Genomic DNA, 22,271 nt, shown 5'->3' on the forward strand with positions numbered 1-22,271 from the left:
GTAAGACCTGCGGCTTGGAGCAGGCAGCTCAGCCCGGGCTCTACACAGATAAAGGGGATTCCAGGGTCTGTAGAGAGTGCAGGAAACAACCACAGTCCATTTCACATTCCATCCATGGGATTGGAGGGACCTCGACCAGAAAAGACACACAGTGGGAACACCGATGGTAACCTCCAAATTATCTGGGATCAGCTGGGCCCATAACTACAGAGATCGGCACTCTAAGGGGGACAAATGGACAGTGAATAAAAACCTTAAACCGCAACTACTGAGTCAGCCCTTCCTTGCCAGCGCTGTCGCCCATCGCTCCGGCGCCACCAGTCACTACCACCCCCACCATCCTCCCTGGGGCCCAGCTCCACCTGTGGAGAGCTGAATCATCCCGGCTGCGACACCATCTGCCCCAGAGGAGAACATTCGCAGCGGCGGCTAATCACTGGCCGCGTACCACAGGGGGCATCATGAGACAACTACTACTCCCAATATCCTCAACAACTCCTTCATCTTCATCCTTCTTCATCCATACCCCTTTTGTGGACACCCTGGGGTCACAAAACTGGGCCACCCGTGACATCCCCTGACCCTCCACCGGCCCAGTGATGAGTATTCACAAGACCCCGTGGGGTGCTCCACTAACATATGATTAATTTTTTTGTCATATGTCAGGTGCCCCTCATTGATGAAAGTGTAATGACCCAGAAGGAGCCATTACAAAAGTTTCTACATCCATAGGAGTATTTTTCATAGAAAAATGTATGGTTTAATATATTGTCTGGTATCATTCTGTAAATTATACTGTAAGTTATTGCTCTGTAATACCACTAGAGACCAGCAGGTGGTGGTATGTGTTGGCAAGGGACCATATTGGATGATGTTTGACCAATATCTCTATGGCCTGGTCATTATGGTAACCAGGCAGAGATGACTGTTGGATGTTGAGACAAGCTGAGCTTGAGGTGATAGGTAGGTTACAAGGGCTGTGTTACGGTTGCTGCGAGCACTGGAGACTATGTCCAGATTTCTTGGTACTGCACATGTGCGAGCGCTGGAGACTAAGTCCAGATTTCTTGCTACTGCACATGTGCGAGCACTGGAGACTAAGTCCAGATTTCTTGCTACTGCACATGTGTGAGCGCCGGAGACTAAGTCCTATCTTGGAGCCATTGCACATGTGCGGGTGACATCATCGCTGACACGAGGTCACATGTCTCTGACACCTTCTATGCCGATTGGTCGCTGGTCATGTGCTTGTGACGCCTTGCTCGGTGATAGGCCAGCATGACGTCACTCCTGTCGTTCTGGCAGCGGATTGGCTCTGGTGTCCTCCATCTTGGATGAGGCACAGAGTCTATATAAGACCCTGACACACGCCGCATGGCGCTCAGTCCTCTTGGTTCATGCATAAGAGTAGACGCTCTGTGCACGTTCCTCTAGGCATTCCTCTGTCTATGCTAGGTTAGCGCTACCGGCAGGGTAGCGTTCTTATACCTTACAGCTTCGGCTGGAGTCCGTATCCTTACCTCTTAGGGGAGCGGACATAGGCAGGTGCCTGAGGCACATGGTCTGGCTGGGCCTTGTGGTTCGACTCGTAGGTGGACGTTGCCGCTAGGGTAACGTTCCTTATACTGCGTCTGGCAGTTGTTCGTATCCTCGCACACTAGGGGAGCGAACAGAGGTAGGAGCTTTGTGCGGCTTACGCTGCTGTCTGTCTCTTTTGCACCACTAGAAAAGCGGACCTAGGCAGGTGCCATATCTAGTGGTTCGTGTCCTCGCACACTAGTGGAGCGAACGCAGGTAGGAGCTTTGTGCGGCTTACGCTGCTGTTCGTCTCTTTTGCACCACTAGAAGAGCGGACCTAGGTAGGTGCCATTTCGTACACATTGCCTTTGTCTCTGTGATTATTAACAGAGATCATTCCACACACCCTCCAAGTAAGGGAGGAATTGCTTTACTTACTTATTATATCCTTCTGTGAGTTAACAGAGGTATTGCACTCTGCCATAGTCTGCAGCAGAGTCTTTGCACGGTGGACCCTGACTGTCTGATACTCCTTTAGGTTATTATCAGACAGCCCCCCGTAACAGGCGGCTAATGTCAAGTACCAAAGATGTAACCCATGATTGTGTTATACAGTAAACCATTGAAACTGTTCATGCCAAGTTGCAGTCTGCCTTATTCCTACCTATCTACCTAAATCATACAGATGTACCCTGGGAATGGGTTTGAAGTGTCAGGTACCAGGTGTGATCCGTGTGATACCAGAAAAAACATGTGAATTTAAAATAAAAAGCTTTCTAAACTCATCTGTCTCCAGCGATGCTGTCTTCAGCCGCTGCTGTCTTTTGCTTCCAGGCCGGCAAATTATGCTCATGCATATTCATTGCACAGCCAACCAGAAGTAGCAGCAGCGGGGAGATAGCAGCGGCTAGACACAGAATCATGGGAGACTTTAGCACCATGGACAGCAGCAGTGTGGACATGTGAGTATAGAAGTCCCTGATCTCAGTGTACTATCACGGATAGCACATGGTAATCACACGTGCCAAATCATAGCACACAGAGGGACATATGCATCTTTATCATGTCAGTGAAAAATGTGTTTTTCACTGAGATGTGAAGGGGGCCTACAGAGGTGTTTTCATCTCTATCCCCAGATATTAAATGAGATAGGGGAACTCCTTTTGATCCCTCATTCCAAATTTTACAACAAGAGGTAAGGGAACGGCTAGAGCCATCCAGCTCTAGTGCCCATTCTGAAAACCTGAACCCAAAATCCAGGCCCATTAAAAAACAACTCTCAACACTATAGCACTTAGTGTCACATACATACTGTGCATAACCTTTCCTCCTGCTACCTTACACCTCGTTTACAAAAATGAGGCTTCATATACAGCCTCAGTTATAGGCTTGAGTGACACTTGCATGTGAGGAGCACGAGGATCGCATCGCAATGCTTGGACTGGCCTGTGGTTCTCCTGACAGGAGCATGTAAGCACAGCAATACATGAAACTGACATGCTTCTGTCAGGAGAGCAACCAACCGGTCCGGGAGATGCAATACTATGCAATCCTCGCGCGAGTCACACGCAAGTGAAACTCCAGCATTATATCGATTCAAAGTTGATTTTCAAAGCAATGTAAATTTATTTGCAGTCAGAAATGTAAGTCTGAGCTTGTCTTTTACTACCCTATCCAGCAATGTAATTATTTTGCTGACCCTAAAGCTGCTGACAAGTTCCCTTTAAAATCATAATGCCACTAATGTAATGCATGCTCTTCACTATGGAAGATTGAAAGCCTAATATTTGGGGGATGGTGGTTATTCAGTGACTTTTCTTTTGCGGGTCCTGTATTTCTCTCAAATGATGTAAATGTCACATTTCCTGATGTTGCACAGCATATCTTTCCAGAAAATGTTGAGGCGGATTCAAATGGCTTTTTTCACGCTGTGTATGAATAGCTGGAGTATAATAAATCCTAATTAATTAGAATGACACAAACAAAGGTCGTTATAATGACTGCTATTGCTGTATTATTAACTCTCATTACCAAGGCAGATTATTGTCATAAATAGGTATGTTTGCATGACGCCGATAACAGCTAGATTCTTGCACATTTAATAGTATTTCTCAGCTTTATGAAATGAAATGTCGCTATTCTGGCAAATGTCCAAAAAAAACATGTTGGTTGCTATGTGTCATTTCCTTGCAAGGATTACAATCTTATTGATTCATATCAGAATACATTTTATTATTAACTGATGATTTTGCGGATGTGCATTCCATGCATATATATTACAATGAATATCAGCAGCAACAAACCGACGTTCGGTGTCATATTGTGCCATAGTGTTGGGAACAATGTATAAAATCATAAATTTGCAGAAGTGTTTGTCGCAGGCGGGGGACAGATCACAACCGGGGGGCCGCTCGAGGCACTCGGATCCGGGTGGTGGCTGTGGCTCCAGTGGCAGCCGGATCCGGGGCTCGCGCAGCCGTCCATCGCCCATGAGTGAAAAGGGGATTATTTACAAGGGAAATTGTCCGTGATGCCACCCGTGGGTTGCGGTGATGAGATGCTGGCACCGCCGCTGCCTCTGGGGACAGTGCCCGGGACAGATGGTGTGGAGTAGTAAGATGGTATCCCCTACATGGGTAGAGGAGGTGTAGTCCCGGAGCCCAGTTAGGAGTTGTGGTGGTGGCAGGGATAGCACAAGGGGACTGGTGTACTCACTCTGAGGATGACGCAGTAACTTCACACAAGTCCATGAAGTAAACCAGAAATTGCCGGTGTCCGTGGGCCTTTGGTGGGTGGTGCTCGGATCCCACACACGGTACAATGGAGCAGGACCCTCTCTCCTGCACTACAATTGAAAGTCACTTTAACTCCTCTGCTTAGAATGGTGGAAGGTCCACTTCCCTGCACTAGTATGGATTCCCGTTCACAATACAGGCGGGCCACTACCCTGTCCCGGTCCACTTCGGGTTCCTCCTTACAGCTCAACTTATTCCAGCAATCACGGAGCTCACTTCCACTTTCACTTCAGTTCCCTGAGCTTACTCCTCACTTCAGCTCCCAGAACTTGGCTTGCAATGCACGCTTCCACAGCAGCCCAGGAGCTCCAACCCCCATCTGCTCTGCTCTGCCTCCCTCCTCCGACTGCTTGTTTCCTCCCCAGACACTTCATATCCCCTGAGTTGGCGTCCCTACTGTTCTAAGGAGGGGGGGGTGTCTGTTGGATTGTACCAGTGTGGGATCAGGTGGCAACAAGGAGGATTAACTCTTTTGTGACTACCTGGTTTTGCCAGGGTGTCACATGTTTGCTGCCTTTCTTTGCTCTGCCATATACGTAGCTTTTAGACACTGGTTGACAAAAGTTTGCCTATAAAAAATTAGTTTTTTGTGTATGATGTGTAAATCCATTAAATATGGAGCTTAGAATGGTTAGAGGCAAGCACCTTGAATGAGACTTTATTGTTGTGTTTTACAAATGAAATATTATTTTAATATGTATTGATGAAACTGGTAGAGCATTCCGTAAATTACCATTATGTCATTAAATCTTTAAATAAAAGTTGACAGTAAAATAAATCCCCAACCTGCATATATAAGTATGCTAAAAGCTAAATACATAAACACCTTTATATCTTCTTTTTGTGGCTGCATTCATGGGTATTTGCCAATATTTTTATGTAAATGAGTCATTAAGTGCCCTGGGCCTGACAGAGCACTTCCTGAGTCTCCAGCTCCCATGGATATTTCTGGATTGATGGAACCGCCACCAAATTTTACTGTGGGTAGCAAGTGCTTTTCTTGGAATGCCGTGTTTTTTTGCCTCCATGCATAATGCCTTTTTGTATGACCAAACAACTCAATCTTTGTATCCTCAGTCCACAGGACCTTCTTCCAAAATGTAACTGGCTTGTCCAAATCTGCTTTTGTATACCTCAGGCGACTCTGTTTGTGGCGTGCTTGCAGAAACGGCTTCTTTCACATCACTCTCCCATACAGTTTCTCTTTGTGCAACGTGCGCTGTATTGTTGACCGATGCACATTGACACCATCTGCAGCAAGATGATGCTGCAGGTCTTTGAAGGTGGTCTGTGGATTGTCCTTGACTGTTCTCACCATTCTTCTTCTCTGCCTTTCTGATATTTTTCTTGGCCTGCCACTTCTGGGCTTTACAAGAACTGTACCTGTGTTCTTCCATTTCCTTACTATGTTCCTCACAGTGGAAACTGACAGTTTAAATCTCTGAGACAATTTTTTGTATCCTTCCCCTGAACAACTATGTTGAATAATCTTTGTTTTCAGATCATTTGAGAGTTGTTTTGAAGAGCCCATGATGCCATTCTTCATAGGAGATTCAAATAGGTGAACAGCTTGCAAGTGGCCACCTTAAATACCTTTTCTCATGATTGGATACACCTGCCTATGAAGTTCAAAGCTCAGTGAGGTTACAAAACCAATTTAGTGCTTTAATAAGTCAGTAAAAAGTGGTTAGGAGTGTTCAAATCAAGAAATTGATAAGGGTGCCCATACTTTTGCACCGGTCAAATTTTGTTTAAATGGGGATTGCACATTTTCTGTTAGTACAATAAACCTCATTTCAATCCAGAAATATTACTCAGTCCATCAGTTATTAGATATAAGAAACTGAAATAGCTGTTGCAAAAACCCAAACTGTTGTAAAGAAAAAAGGTTAACATTAATAGGGGTGCCCAAACTTTTTCATATGACTGTATATATATATATATATATATATATATATATATATATATATATATATATATATATTTATATATATTTAAAGAGAACTAACCATCAGGATTTTCATATATAAGGTGAACCCAGTGCTATACTGGCGCCTGGATGCTGAATGTAAGCATAGCTTTTGTTCTGAGATAGGAGGTTTCTTTCAGAAATATGTGCAAGTGAAATTTCAGCAATGCACCGCTATTTGATTGACAGATGCAACACATGTTTTGCAATCTATTCCCGCCCCATTCTGTCTGCCTGGCCTCTGTAGATGTTAGACTGTATGGGCTGCATTTTGAACATGCCCCTTTCACGTGACAGAAATGACTCTAACCTGGAAGGATCCCATACAGTATAGCATCTGCCAAGGCCAGGCAAGCAGACAGGGGCGGGAACAGATGACAAAACCCAACCCATATATTTCCTTCCTGTTGCACCTGTCAATCAAATAGCAGTGCATCGCTGGAACTTTACTTGCAAATAATTCTGAAATAGAACATCAAAATTCAGAACAAAACATATTATTAGATGGAGCATCCTAGCGCCAGTAGTTTTACCACTGGAGTGTTGCTTTAAATTTAAGTCGCCTTCCTCTTGTCTTATACTCACCTTCTGGTTGCTTCACCTTCTACCACCACCTCTCCAGTCAATCCCTTGTTTCATGGAGCGTGCTGGAGGTCACAACTTTATACATTTCTATGAGAGTCACATTTTGGCCTCGATCTGGCTCTCTTAGACTTGTATTGAGTGCTTAGGATGTAACTTCTGACTTGTAGCCAGTTAGAAGTTACGGGCTTAAGATGGCACCGCAAATACAGAGTGAAGCTGAAAAAGGATGCAAACGCTGAAGTTTGAGTACAAAACAGGGTGCATGGGCCTTTGATTCAAAGTATCACTCCAGTGGTGAAATTTTTTTAAAAAAGTCTGGAGCTGTGCTTTAAATAATGGTCCATCATTCTTATTTTTACTGATATAATACCCATAGTCATATTAGTAAGATTAAAAAAAAGATTAAAAAAAACAACCCAAAACTATGCAAACCCTACAAATTTGGATTTGTAACAATTAAGTACAGAATACTGAACTCTCAGGAAAGATAAAGAATTTTCAGATTTTTTTAGTATTTTTATTTATTGCTTCAGACTTCTAATATCACAGCATATCATAATCTTTGACCATCACTGGCTTTGCGCTGCCACATGAGGGACACTTCAGTCTGCATGCCAAGCTAGGATTGCTAATTGGATGTGAACATCTGATGGGAGCCATAGAAATTGGATATAGTTGAAGTAGATACGTAAAACATTGACCTGTATAAGCCTATTTTATTTTTTATTTTTTTGCACCGCTATGCATTTTGCTTACCCATATTTTAATGGTCTTGGAGGAATCTGCTATTTGGGAGCTTATTTACAATGGCATGTGGAGAATTCCTTACAATTGATATTACATTTAAGGGCTTTTGAAATTGTGATATTTTCTCCTGAGGAACCTTTTTACATTAGATAGGTTTGGGATTGCTGGAGGCAGATTTTAGTTAATGTTTTTACTGGATTTAGGGAGATGACTATGTGCCCTTGAAGGTGTTATTACTCAGTTTCTGTTTAAAATATCAAAAATACATAATAACTCAATTTTCTATTCTTTTTTCAGGATATGAATGACTTCTCGCCCGTATTTTCCAAAGCTATCTACTGGGGAATGGTGGCTCCAGATGCCATTAAGGGCACTGTTATTGTTACAGTTACTGCTGAAGATCATGATCCTCCGGTAAGTCAAATTCTTCTATTAATGTCTTAATACCCATGTGAGAAATCTCTTTAACCCTTATAGGTGACCCAGTCTTCCAAGATTCAGAGAGTTGATTATTAAGAGTCTCTCACAGCGGTGGCCCTCATACATTTTTGATGTTTTCATATTGCTTATCAGAATGGCTTGAGTAGCCTTTCACAATTTTAACGTCAAGTATCAGGAACCAGCATTTGTTTAGGTCAACGGGGCCAGATAAAATAGGGCAACTTATTGCACGCTATTTTATAACAAGATAAATACATTTTTAGATAGCTGGATACCTAGATAGATAGATAGATAATTTTTTTTCTCCTAAGGGAGCGGTCTGAAAGGAAAACATTTTCTCCTAATTTCCTATCTATATTGTCCCATAATCTAAGCTATTTTATTATATAATTGCCTTAAAAATTCCCTACCCTTCCCTAAAGGGGGCTTTACACGCAACATCGCTAACGAGATGTCGTTGGTGTCACGAAATTCGTGACGCACATCCGACCTCGTTAGCGACGTCGTTGTGTGTGACACATACGAGCGACCGCTAACGATGCAAAATACTCACCAAATCGTTGATTGTTGACATGTCGTCTATTTCCAAAATATCGTTGCTGATTGTGGATGCAGGTTGTTCGTCATTCCTGAGGCAGCACACATCGCTACGTGTGACACCCCAGGTATGATGAACAGCACCGTACCTGCGTCCTCCGGCAACGAGGTGGGCGTGACTTTCATGCGGCTGCTCTCCGCCCCTCCGCTTCTATTGGACGCCTGTCGTGTGACGTCGCTGTGATGCCGCACGGACCGCCCCCTTAGAAAAGAGGCTGTTTGCCGGCCGCAGCGATGTTGCTAGGAAGGTAAGTATGTGTGACGGGTACTAGCGATTTTCCTGTGATGCACAAACAATGGGGGCGGATGCTTTCACGAGCGACTTCGCTAGCGATGTCGCTGCGTGTAATGCAGCCTTAACTATACTTTTAACAAATATTGTGCTTTTTTCTCTATCTGAAGGCAATTCATTTGAGTAGCCCAGTGCACACTGGGATATTCAAAGCATCATCAGTGGTCAAAGGCTGTTATCACACAGTCTCTGCTCTTCCCTTAAATGAAGCTTCATTAGTGACACTCGTTTCTGGGGCGGTGCTTTCACTGCTGTGTCCCTGAGTGTCTTCCTAGTGCAAGGTCTCAATTTCCCCCTCCCTCACTCCCCAACTCCCATGCACTCTGCTGCAGGCTTATTACTATTCATAAGCCAACAATGTACCGCCCCGCGCTCGGCTGCAGCCGAGCCGCTCGGATCCAGGCTCGTTCGTGGGTGGCTCGAGCGCCTCCAGACCCGGGGTCACTTCGCTCTGAAAGGATGCTGGCGCTACATAGGGGGTTAGATTTACGGCCGGGGCCGTGGTGTTTAGTTAAGTTCGTGATGCCACCCACGGGCTGTGGTGAATGTGGACACCACAGCTGCTGTTTACTAGGTACCTGGGGGAGATGTTGCGCAGCAAAGGTGTTAACCCCTCTGTGGGTAGGGGTGATGGCCCCGGGACCCGATTGGGATGGTATGTCGGTGCTTGGCGGTGCAGGGCGGTGTACGGCCCGAGGGCACAGTTGTACTCGCTATGATTGATGCACAAAAGTCTCTGGTAAACCAAGATGATGGTGGTCGGTGCCCGCAGCCGGCTAAGTCTGGTCCCCCACCCGGTTTAGTGGTCTTTGCCTTTCTCCTGCACTGTGTAGTGTGTATGTAGACTGCCTTCGCTTCAGTGATGGGAGTCCGCTCCCCAGCTGTAGGTGTGTCGGGAAAGCCCATTTGCCCGCAGACGCTGGCCCGTGGGATCTCTCTGCCTTTGCGGTGGCTTTCTATCCCCCTCAGTGGGCTGTTGTCTTCAGTCGGGACTTGGGTGGGAAAGGACCTATAGTCCAGACCTCAATCAATGAATTAACTCAGTCCAGTGGCTTCTGGACCTCGTTTCAGGGTCTGAGTACCCCCCTGTGTGCTCCAGTTTCCAGTCGGTTCCCCGGTTCGGTACTGGCGGGCCACTACCCTGCCCCGGTCCCTTACGGTTCCACCTGGCCGTCTTCCCGGCTCCTACAGGCTAAGGCCACCATCTACCTCCTAGCCAGAGGTGACTGGGCTCTTACCCAGACACCTGTTGTCAGTCTGCGGCAGACCTGGGCACAGGTCTGCTGCACTTGAACTCTCCAACTCCAATCCTCTAAACAGCCTGAACTTGACTGACCGACTACAACAACTTACTTGACTGTTTCCTGCCTCAGGCCCTCTGGACTCCTCGGTGGGCATGCCAACCGCCTGGCTCCGCCCCCTGATGTGTCCATCAAACACTGAGGGAGGTGACTAGGGTGTATGTGTTTGGCTGGTGTTACCTGTGTGGGACTGGTGTTATGCAAATGTGGCGCCCTGGACAAGCCAGGACGTCACAGGTACTGCCACAACACACCCTACACCCCGGTTAGGAACATCAAGGTCAGACACAAATCCTTGTTGCCTCCCTCCAGGGGCTGATGTCCACACCAGGTGGGGCAGAGCCAGGCGGTTGGCTCCACCCACCGAGGAGTTCACAGTCCTGGAGGCGGGAAAAGGAAAGGAGTTCAGTGAGGGAAGTCAAAGTGCGAGGAAGTGGTAGTAGAGGAGCTGACTGGCCGTGTCCGGGTACGTGGCCCGGGCACAGAAACAGCAAGGTTGGCAGACGGTGGTGACCGTCTGCAGGAGAGGCCGATTGATGCACAACCGTGAGGACAGGGGACAGGCGGTGGCCCGCCGGTACCGAACCGGGAAGCGAAGAGAAGCAAGCACCATCCGGCAGGGCCTACGGACCCCGACCAGGCTAGGAGTCGCCGTTAAACCGGTCAAATTCGTCAGTGACGGGAACCTCCGGAGTTTCACAGCAGTAAAGACCCGACTGAAGGCAACCGTCCAAATTGTGAGGGAGATAAAGCTACCGCCAGAGCTAGAGCTCCCAGGGCCAGAGCCTGCGGGCAAAGGAAGGGCTCCATTAGCCAACATACCGCTGGGGAGCAGGCTATCAGTGGAAAGCCATTGGGGCCGAGAACAGAACACCGGTGCAGGGAGAGACAGTTACCGCCAACTTACCGGGAGTGACCGCCGCAGCCGTCTGTGGGACTCGTCCATCCAGCCGTTTGTTTTACCAGAGACTCCGTGTGCATTACTGGCTGAGTGAGTACCACCGTGCCATCTGGCACTGCGCTGCCCCGCGACCCTGCACCTGGCCCAGCCCCGCAACCCACCTTCCGACCTCCACCACCGGGCCCCGGGGCCACCACAACCCCCTACCCATGGAGGGGAGAATATTTCTCAGCTGCTCCCTGTCAGCGCTCCTGGGATCCCCGTACAGAGCAGCGGTGGTGTCATGGACAATATCCCTAAACCAAGCCACCCCTTTCACTCACGGGCGAGGAGCGCCGCTCGAGACCCCGGGATCCGGCCCACCGCTTGAGCCACCGACCAAGCGAGCAGCAGCAGCCGGACCCGAGCAGTGGGTGAGCGCAGCGCCCTCCCCGCCCGCGACACAAGGGCCTACCTGTGACTACCTGGCTAGTCCAAGGTGTCACAAACAACAGTCTAGACGCTGCTCTTATCACAGACTCTGCTCCTGCCTTAAACAAAGTGTCATCAGTGACACTTGTTTTAGGGACAGTGTTTTCACTGCTGTGTCCCTGAGTGTCTTCCTAGTGCAATGTTCCCCCTCCCCCACCCCCCATGCACTCTGCTGCAGGCTTATTACTATTCATAAGCCAAGAACAGTCTGGACGCTGCTCTTATCGCAGGGTGCGGATTGAGACACTGCTCTAGTAAGACATTCAGGGACACAGCAGTGAAAGCATTGCCTGTGAAACGAGCATCACTAATAACACATAGTTTTAGGGAGGGGCAGAGGCTGTGATATTGACCAGAGCCTCTGCCACCTGATGACACTTTGCATATCCCAGAATGCACTCGGGTACTCAAATGAATCGTCATCAGACAGGAAATAAAAAAAGAAGCTCAGTAGCTGTTAGATAGGAAGATAGGAAAAAATGGTTTGCTTTTGGACCACCCCTTAATTATACTTCAGATTCTTGTAACCTTGCATTCGATATTGAAACGAACGTGATGCAAAATAACTGCAAATCTGCTCACTTTGACTGATGACTGCTTCATTTAAGAATCCATGCTGCTATCATGTACGACTTGTTTTTTGCAGCTAATTTGCATTCTTGAACGTGTCCTTGGGGATCATGTAATAATCTGAACACACGCATGTGACATGGTTTCTAGTCATTTACTTGACTCATTTACCGTTACTATCATCTGCAGTGTTGCTGTTGCTAATAACTAAACCGTATTCTTTTCCACATTGTAATATCGTGTTACGTAACACTAATTGAAATATTTCCTAAAGTAAAGACATTTTTTATAATCTCTAACATATTCTTCACTCGAGCTCATCATATTTGATGATTGAAAGGCGGAATGTTTTTACCTAATTTCCAGCAATTTAGAAACTGTCATGTAAAATACTCCCAGAAAGGAGTGTGTTTAACCGCCTTGATTGGATAAGCGTTGCAAAAGAAGGGAAAAAAAATCCTTCGCAGTTGAATTTACATGGAATAGATTAAAATGTTAAGCTTGTGCCATGTGGAGTGAGACTACAGTGCGGGTTTCATTATTAACATAGCTCTGTGAGCAGAGAATGCACATAGCGGAAGAGATATAAAGTACATTGCAGTTAACACTTGCACTTTTTAAGATGTAGAAGAGAATTTACTGCTTAGATATGTATGCATTGAGCTGAATCAATGCTTGTGTTGGTACCTTGAAAAGTCATTTCAACCACTGGTGCCTGAGGTGCTGGTAGAACAACAGGACAGATTATAAAATATACAGTATATGCAACGATTCACTGTGCTTGATTTCTCCATCTGTAGATTAACATGCCAATTTATCTATTATATGTACTATTTAAAGGATAGTCACTCACAGTCTCACCTTAGTATTTATGTTATATTAGCAGGATATAAAATCACTTAAAGGGTTATTCCCACCTTTAAAGATGGACATAATTGGAAAGTGCTTCAAAAAACAAGCAACTTCCCAATGTACTATTTATAAGATTTGGCCACTTTGTCTTGAGAATTATATTTTTTCATTGTTTTTGGTTTACATCTCAATGCTTAAGTGGTGAGCCATCATTGCAGGGTAGCAGCAGTTGTCAAACATATGCAGTGCTTACAAGCTGTTTTAATTGAGCTTGTGAGGTTTTCACTAAGCCTGCAGTGCACTATTATCTCCCAATCCTATTCAGATTAAGTGCCACTGTACTTCCGATGAAGGCAGAGGAGGAGTGAGGAGTGCAGCACAAACCATCCGGTATATTAAAAAATCCAATATATTGGTCTACATTAAAAGCAGAAATGAGTATTTGCTGAGGCGTTTCTGGCACAGAGGTGCCCTTAGGCGGGCTTTGCACACTACGACATCACAGGTGCGATGTCGGTGGGGTCAAATTGAAAATGACGCACTTCCGGCATCGCATGCGACATCGTAGTGTGTAAAGGCTCGATGATACGATTAACGAGCGCAAAAGCGTCGTAATCGTATCATCGGTGCAGCGTCGGCGTAATCCATGTTACGCCGACGCGACAGTCTGATGTTGTTCCTCGCTCCTGTGGCAGCACACATCGCTGTGTGTGAAGCCGCAGGAGCGAGGAACATCTCCTACCGGCGTCACTGCGGCTTCCGTAGGATATGCGGAAGGAAGGAGATGGGCGGGATGTTTACATCCCACTCATCTCCGTCCCTCCGCTCCAATTGGCCGCCTGGCGTGTGACGTCGCTATGACGCCGCACGACCCGCCCCCTTAACAAGGAGGCGGATCGCCGGCCAGAGCGACGGTCGCAGGACAGGTGAGTCCATGTGAAGCTGCCGTAGCGATAATGTTCGCTACGGCAGCTATCACAAGGAAATCGCTGCTGCGACGGGGGAGGGTACTATCGCGCTCGGCATCGCAGCATCGGCCTGCGATGTCGCAGCATGCAAAGTACCCCTTAGTCTTAGCATTAATGAATTAATGTACTTCCGATGCTGCCGAAGCCAAGCTGCCTTTATAACACCATCAGGAGCACACAGTTCAGACCTTCTGCACAATTATGCCATTGTTCCACACTGTGAAGGAACCAGAGAAAAAAGTGGTGATACTTGGTGGAGTGGGAAAACTTCGCAATGGGTAGATAAACATGCCAGTGTACTGGTTCCCCTACTGATTCTTTGGCAGCGCAGATGAAACCATGTTATTCTCTGGTTCCTTCACAATTCCTTTGACCTTGCAGTGTGTGGATTCTGCAGCTGCTGACCCATTCTCAAACTTTTTCCAAGGTTGTGGGAAACAACCACACAATGTGAGCAATCACTCTCTATTCGTGTTACATGTTTTTAGGGTAAGATCCTATTGGGCTTGTTTGTTCCTCAGTATTCTAACTGTCCCAAACGGTCAATCAAACAGGAACACCCACAAACCAAAAATCAGGTAATTGGTTCGCTAGGAGGAATGGTACTTGCTAAACATAATAAAATGAAAGAAATCCTTTAGTGCAGGGCGGACATATCATTGGTGAAATCTGTGCAGTTGGGGGGCCCATTTCTACTTCAAAAAACTTTCGACCGAAAAGGACCTATATATTGTTCTTGCACAGGGGCCCTTTCCTGTCTGTGTCTGCTAGGGCTTTAGTGATTGGTGAAGACCTGAGACCTGGTACACCAATGGATCCTAAAAAGGAAGGCGTTGCTATGTGTTGTGTTCTTCTCAAGCAGCAGCCTACGCAGGGAACTAAAGTTGGCCACATTGACTTCAATGGAGATGCACTGCAGTGGGTGGTCATTAACACCGCTGTGCTGTGGACACAATGCTGAAAAGCTGTGCAGCCCCTTTATTCTCCTGTGTGATTGGTTCTCAGAGGTTGGGTCCTTAGTGATCTATAAGTGGTGACAAATAGCAACATGTAATTACTTACTGAGATGCAAAAGATTGTTTAAAGAAATCATTTTATATGCATTGCTAATGGGTGGAGACATCATAAAGGTGGGGGAAGGGGTGTTCCTGCTTAGACTATTTTAGTAGTGCTAATACTGAAAACTGTTGTACTGGTCATGCTGCATCATGATGCTAGAACTGCCTTGATCACTGCCCAAGGTAGTCATGTAGAAGAGAGAGGGTGACAAAAAGCTGTGGTGTAATCATCCAGGACCAGTATACCCCGCTCCAGAGTTTCCCAGACCCGGCCTGGTCATGTCAGAGGTTAACTCCCATCAGCCTCGTTCTGGTTTCAGGAGACACTATATCTGGTCGCTGCTCCAGCATTCCTGTGCTGGTTATAGTTTCGCTCTGCAGCCTGTGGCTGGCTCTGGTGAGATTTCTTGTTTGATCTGACTCCTTGTTACCATGCCCTGAACTGTACCCTCCCCCGTTTGTCTGTCTGTCCCAGTCCCTGACTTCCCATTCCTTACAATTGTTTACACATCCTGGTTCATCTTCATTCCCGTGTTTGTGTCTCCTCACCCTCTGGTCTTGTCTTCTGCTCCCTGTGCCCTTTGTGTTTCCGTCTGCATACCTGAACTCCTGGCATCCAACTTCAGTTCTGTTTTCTGACCTGATTTTGATCCTCCCTTTGCAGTGACTTGACTTTCCTGGCTAGACCCTGACTGCTTAACTACTCTATTGCCCCCTGGTGGTTTGTCTGTGAACTGCCTGCTGAAGTTACTCTGCTGTACTTTAGCCTCTTTTCTGTTACAGTGTTACTTTGACTCTCCTTAACTACTCTCCTGCCACCTTGTTGGGAATATGCTGTACTAAGTCTTACCAGCCCTTTATACAGCATGACATGTGGATTCTAAGATCTGTAATAGGGAGTCAATAATAATATTTACTTACTTATATAGTGCCATTAATTTCACAGTGCTTTACATACATCAGCAACACTATCCCCTTTGGGGCTCACAATCTCATTTTCCTATCAGTAGGTCTTTGGAGTGTGAGAAGAAACCCACACAACCACAGGGAGAACATACAAACTCCTTGCAGGTGTTGTCCTTGGTGTGATTTGAACTCAGTGGCTCATAACAGTACAGTGGCTCAGTGCTAACCACTGAGCCACTGTACCACAAAGTAGTTGAGTGTTGATGGACTTGTATGATCGATCAGAGCTGTTTACGAACACTACAATATAAACTATATAATATATAATATTTATTAATTTATATAGTGCTATTAATTCCACAGTGCTTTACATACAATGGCAACACTGTCCCCATTGGGGCTCACAATCTAGGTTCCCTATCAGTATGTTTTTGGAGTGTGGGAGGAAACCGGAAAAGCTGGAGGAAGCCCACACAAATACAGGGAGAACATACAAACTCCTTGCAGATGGTGTCCCTTGTGGGATTTGAACTTAGGACCCCAGTGCTGCAATGCTAACCACTAAGCCACCGAATTATATCTCCCCTGTATATTTTGGTTATTTAATTTTCAATGGCAAGATAAAGTTAAAATGCACCATAAACGTACCAAGCTTTGAATCACACAGTTTTTGGTTTCAGAAAACTATTCCTTAAAATAATTTCTTAAAAACAGTACATTACAATTTCCACATACATGGAGTGATATATAACCTTTTCATAAAATATAAAAATCAAACTGAAAGAGTTTATATTATACGTTTTCTTCTCTTATTTACTAAAGCTTGGATCAGCACTCATCTGCAGTTAATATAAGATGTAAATTCATTAACATATGCTTTTTATTAGATATAATTATCTAAAAAGGAATTGTATGATTGCCATCGTAGCCTGGAAGGAAATGTACATTTGTGAATACAGTCCCTACAGGATATAAGGTATACATGCCAAATGACCTTTATTTTCATTGATTAGCACTATATCAATTAATTCTGCTTACCACGGTTAATAATCAGTACTTCCTTCCCTAAGGCTTTAATTGCTGTAATTTATCAAGAGTGTGAATAATTCACAACAGTGTTTTGTGTTCTGTGCATTTAATGTAAGCTATAATTTCCTTTGTCTCTTTTATTATTACTCATTAAATATAGTAATGTTTTATCCCGGGTGTTTGTCTCTGGTGCGCATTACATAACAATTCCTGCAATACAGCTACATTAAATTTTTTCCTAAATATTTACCGTGTTTATATGACCTCTGGAGATGGGATGGGTGCTCCAAACATCATAGCCCCAAAAAATCAAATACAAAACATTTTTTTTTTGGGGGGGGGGAGGCCTCCGTTTTTATTTAAAAGCACAAGCATACAATAATAGTCAGGTGAAAAGCTAGTCAAATATATCCTGAGATTGTAAGATACGGTGAGATCTCCAAGCTGCCTGCCACACAGTAATTGTCAAGCATCAGTCCAGAAGCGGTATGCTCTGACTTGCCATGGTAGAAAAAACAGTTCACTTCCGGGACTCCAATGACCCTAAAGGCCCCATTACACGCATCGATTTATCGTGCAATCGCATGTGCGATCGCACCCGCCCCCATCATTTGTGTGTCATGGGCAATATGTTGCCCGTGTCGCACAAAGTCGGTCACCCGTCACACATACTTACCTCCCGAACGGCCTCGCTGTGGGCGGCGAAAATCTTCTTCCTGAAGGGGGAGGGACGTTCGGCGTCACAGTGACGTCACACAGCGGCCGCCCAATAGAAGCGGAAGGGCGGAGATGAGCGGGACGTAACATCCCGCCCACCTCCTTCCTTACTCATTGCCGGCAGGACGCAGGTAAGCTGTGTTCGTCGTTCCCGAGGTGTCACACGGAGCGATGTGTGCTGCCATGGGAATGATGAACAACCTACATCCAGGAATATGACCGATATTTTGAAAATGAACGACGTGTCAACGAGCAACGATAAGATGAGTATTTTTGCTCGTTAACAGTCGCTCGTAGCTTTCACATGCTACGATATTTCAAACAGCCATTTTTACTGACGTATTAAAACGCATATGTCCTTCCGTGTGCCGTGATTCACAGCACACGTGTGTTCTCAATGTCCAGCCCGCGATCTGTAATAGCACATGGAGATAAACTCACCTGTCCCCATTCCTGCTGTCCATGGGGCTGAATTCTCCCGGATGCTGTGTCCGGCCGCTGTGTCTCTCACTGCTGCAGCTACTTCCGGGTCGGCTGTGCTGAGTATAAATGCATAAGTGTGACGCCCTGGCCTATCAGGCGCATCCCGACGGCTGTTGGGGGCCGTCAGAGTTCACATAAAGCCAGAGCCAGATAGAGAGCTGAGTCTGGACGCTGATGCCCCCTACTGGGAACAACAACAATATCAGCTACAAGCAGATATCGTAGCCCGAGACCGGTGAGGACGGGAGCTTGCGGCCCATGATCGGGCGGAAAAGGAGCAAATAAGGAGCGCTGCTTCTCAAGTTAAAGGGCCACGGTGCCGTGGCCTTGTGGAGCAGTTTGACCCCGAGCAGGGATGGGGGTTTGTCTGCGAAGCAGGCCTCACAGCTGGGGTGTATGTGTCCCGACGAGATGTGGCACAGCACCTTCCTTGGGGCCACCCGGAGCATAATCTTCAGCCTGAGGAGATGGTTACCTACACCCGGCATTGCGGGAAGCGGGGCTGGTATGCCCTGGAGGTAACAAAGCAGGTGATGTTTTTAGAAGGGTTTTTGTCGGCGTCAGTGGCATATAGTTGCAATGAAGCATGGCTACGGGACCCGACAATCTATTACTAAGTTAAAAAAAAATGTGTAATACCAGTAGTTTTGCGATGCCATAGAATTGTTAGGTATCGGTGCTTTTGTTTATTGTTTTTCATAGTTTGTTAATTTTCATATAGAAACTGTTAGTAAATAAGTGCCTAATCAACAAGTTTTAACCCCTTCAGCCGCCAGGCACTTTCCGTTTTTGCGTTTTTGTTTTTTGCTCCCCTTCTTCCGAGAGCCGTAACTTTTTTATTTTTCTGTCAATCTTGCCATATGAGGGCTTGTTTTTTGCAGGACGAGAGTTGTACTTTTAAATGAAACCATAAGTTTTACCATATAGTGTACTGGAAAACAGCAAAAAAATTCCAAGTGTGGAAAAACTGCAAAAAAAGTGTGATGGCACAATAGTTTTTGGGATGTTTTATTCATCGTGTTCACTATATGGTAAAACTGATGTGTGCATATGATGCCTGAGATCGTTTCGAGTTTGAAGACACCAAACATGTATAGGTTTACTTGTATCTAAGGAGTTAAAAAAAATCACAAAGCTTGTCCAATAAAAGTGGCGTACGTTTTGCGCCATTTTACAAAACCCGTAGCCTTCTCATTTTTTGGGATCTATGGCTCGTTGAAAGCTTATTTTTTGCGTCTCGAGCTGACGTTTGTAATGTTACCATGTTTGCACAGATGCTACGTTTTGATCGTCTGTTATTGCATTTTGCGTAAAACTTGCGGCAACCAAAAAAACGTAATTTTAGCATTTGAAATTTTTTTCTTAGTTCGCCGTTTACCAATTAGATAAATTGATTTTATATTTTGATAGATTTGATAGGGCATTTCTGAACACGGCGATACCAAATATGTGTATATTTATTTAATTTTTTAACCCTTTAATTTTCAGTGGTGTGAAAGGGGGGTGATTTGAACTTTTAGGTTTTTGTTTTTTTTGTTTTCATTTTTTAAAACTTTTTTTTTACTTTTTATTTTTATTTTACTAGTCCCCCTTGGGAGCTATAGCGATCAGCAATCCGATCACTCTAATCTATCTGCTGATCACAGCTATATAGCTGTAAACAGCAGATACGGTCACTTCCTGCTTCACTGCCCTTCCGGGCCGAGTGAAAACGAAAGTGACTCATCATAGCTGGAGGCGTCATCACATGACTCTGTGCTACCATGGCAACCACGGAAAGTCACGTGATCACTCACGTGACTTCCGGTGGTGGCGGCGGTAAGTGAAAATCATAACCGCGCGTATATACATCTCGCTGCCAGACTTTGGCAGCGAGATGTAAGGGGTTAATGTTACGGGTGAAATGCGATTCCACTCGTAACATGCAGGCACACATGTCAGCTGTTGTAAACAGCTGATATGTGCGCGAATCGCCGCATCCTGCCTGCGGCAGGGGGCGGGGACTAACCTCACACGCTCCATGACGGAAAGATCCGTCAAAGGTCGTGAAGGGGTTAATGAAAAGTGTGAAAGTTACCAGATTTGCAAGAAGATTGTCAAAAATGTGTACAACAGATACATGGACTCCGTTAAAGCTTTTATATACTCGTATAAGTAAACATGGACCATGGTCATAGGACTGGCGTGACCAGCACAAACTTGTGTATTGTACATAGTTGCACTTCCTGTGCCAAACTGAGTCGTCTAAAGACAACACCCAGGACCTTAACCTGGTCATGGACCCACCTTGGGTTTCCAAGGGGAACAGGTTGTTTGGGTGGCGGATTATTGGGTCTGGACGTTGGGACTGGACGGTCGCAGGAAGGGGCTACAATGGAGTAGGTTGAGCCTATGAACCAATGAAACTTGTAGTGTCCCACAGTTGGACGGCGAACTCTTAAAAAGTTAGTAACGTATAAGTAAAGTGCCTCCCCTGTGTGGGATGGAACCCATTAATAAAAGTGTGTAATGTTTAAAATGTTTTTTTTTTCTCCTGCAGTTTAACACAAAAATAAACCTCTGGTGTCCTGTAGCTCGGGGACAAGCTACGTTTAACCAAGGGGGAATGTGACGCCCTGGCCTATCAGGTCATCACAGGGTATTGTGCAACCTGCCCTACTGCACGGTATCCAATCCTCCTTGGTTAAGGATCCTTGTCTTTTGGTGTTGCTAAAATCAGAGCCAGTCAACCCTAGAAACACTTTACACCATACCCACCAGACACACCATTGGGAGCCTGAAGAGAATAGGGCTGCCCATTTGGGGGGTTGGTAGGGGAAAGTGAAAAAGTGAAAAAGGAAAGTTGTCGTGTGGAGGAGAGAGAGAGAGGAGTTCAGGAGCAGAGCTCCTTGAGTCTACTAGGTGGCAGACGTTGGTCTGGGCCTGGTAGGAGCTGGAACCCTAGGCCGAAAAGTAGCTTCAAGCATCCTGGTAATTTACCCGAGGGGGGTGAAGTCTTCAAGATTCATCCCTCACCCGCTCCAAAATCGGGGTACTAGCGCACTGATGGGATAGGACTTTCACAAACACAGTCCAGAAAATCCCGAACGTGAACCCTAAGAGCAAGCTCACTCCGTTAGCCATACGGGTGAGCAGGACCCAATTAGTTCCAGACTATAGGGTCTAACAAGTGAGAAGGTGCCACGGAAAAGGCCACAGGCTAACAAGTAACACCAAGGGCACGGATCCAAGCATGCTCCCTCCTTGCTACAGCGGTGCTCAGAACTCTAGTTTACAAGCTGTCGGTGTCAGTGTTCTTGGACTGAGCGAGTACACAGAGACCCTTCCTTCTCCCAACAGCACCCCCAGAACCGCCACCGGGCCCCGGGGCACAAACCCCCTACCCACGGAGTGGTTTAAAACACCTTGCTGCCATACCACCGCCACCGAGCTCCCCTTCCAACAGCAGCGGTGGTATCCCACCTTACCACGCACCGTGGGTGGCCTCACGAACTTCCAACTTCCCTGTACATACCCCCCTTTTTTCAATCTCGAGTGACCGCGTGAACCCCCGGGTCCGGAGACCCCTCGAGCCACCGCGGTTCTGGATCCGAGCGGCTCAGCCACTGACACGGGGGCGGTACATATGCATGAGACTAATTAGCTTGAAAGCACAAGCAGCAGCGCCCGGAGACTAAGTTGCTGGAGACAAGTGATTTTTAAAAGCATTTTGTTTTTCAATAACAGGAAGATGAAAAATTGACCGCAAACAGCTGCTATGCCAAACAATTTCTTTTTTTATTGCGGGAGGTGACTAGGATGCGAGTCCCTCCAAAGGTCCTTTGGAGGGACTCGCATCCTAGTCACCTCCCACATTTTTATCTGCACCGATGAAAAGAGCGCTTGAATAAAAAAAGAAATTGTTTGGCATAGCAGCTGTTTGCGGTCGATTTTTCATCTTCCTGTTGTTGGATCTCCTAGCTGCTCAATACCGACCAGCACGCTGCGCCTGCAAACCAGCGCTACATGGCAGTCATCAGCACGTGAGCCACTGAACTTGGAGGTAATCTGAGGGCAGGCGGTGCAGGACTT

At 46.1% G+C, this 22,271-nt stretch overlaps 1 protein-coding gene across 1 annotated transcript in view; it reads left to right on the top strand.

The window, feature by feature from the left end:
- PCDH15 (protocadherin related 15) overlaps nucleotides 1-22,271 on the top strand; it is a 2,365,808-nt gene that overhangs the window by 1,729,053 nt on the left and 614,484 nt on the right. The window contains exon 22 of the mRNA XM_075348720.1: nucleotides 7,912-8,028. Coding sequence (XP_075204835.1) covers nucleotides 7,912-8,028 — 117 coding nt within the window. The remainder of the gene's footprint in view (nucleotides 1-7,911; nucleotides 8,029-22,271) is intronic.

This window comes from Anomaloglossus baeobatrachus, chromosome 5 (assembly GCF_048569485.1).
Source record: "Anomaloglossus baeobatrachus isolate aAnoBae1 chromosome 5, aAnoBae1.hap1, whole genome shotgun sequence".
In the NCBI taxonomy this organism is placed as follows: Eukaryota; Metazoa; Chordata; class Amphibia; order Anura; family Aromobatidae; genus Anomaloglossus; species Anomaloglossus baeobatrachus.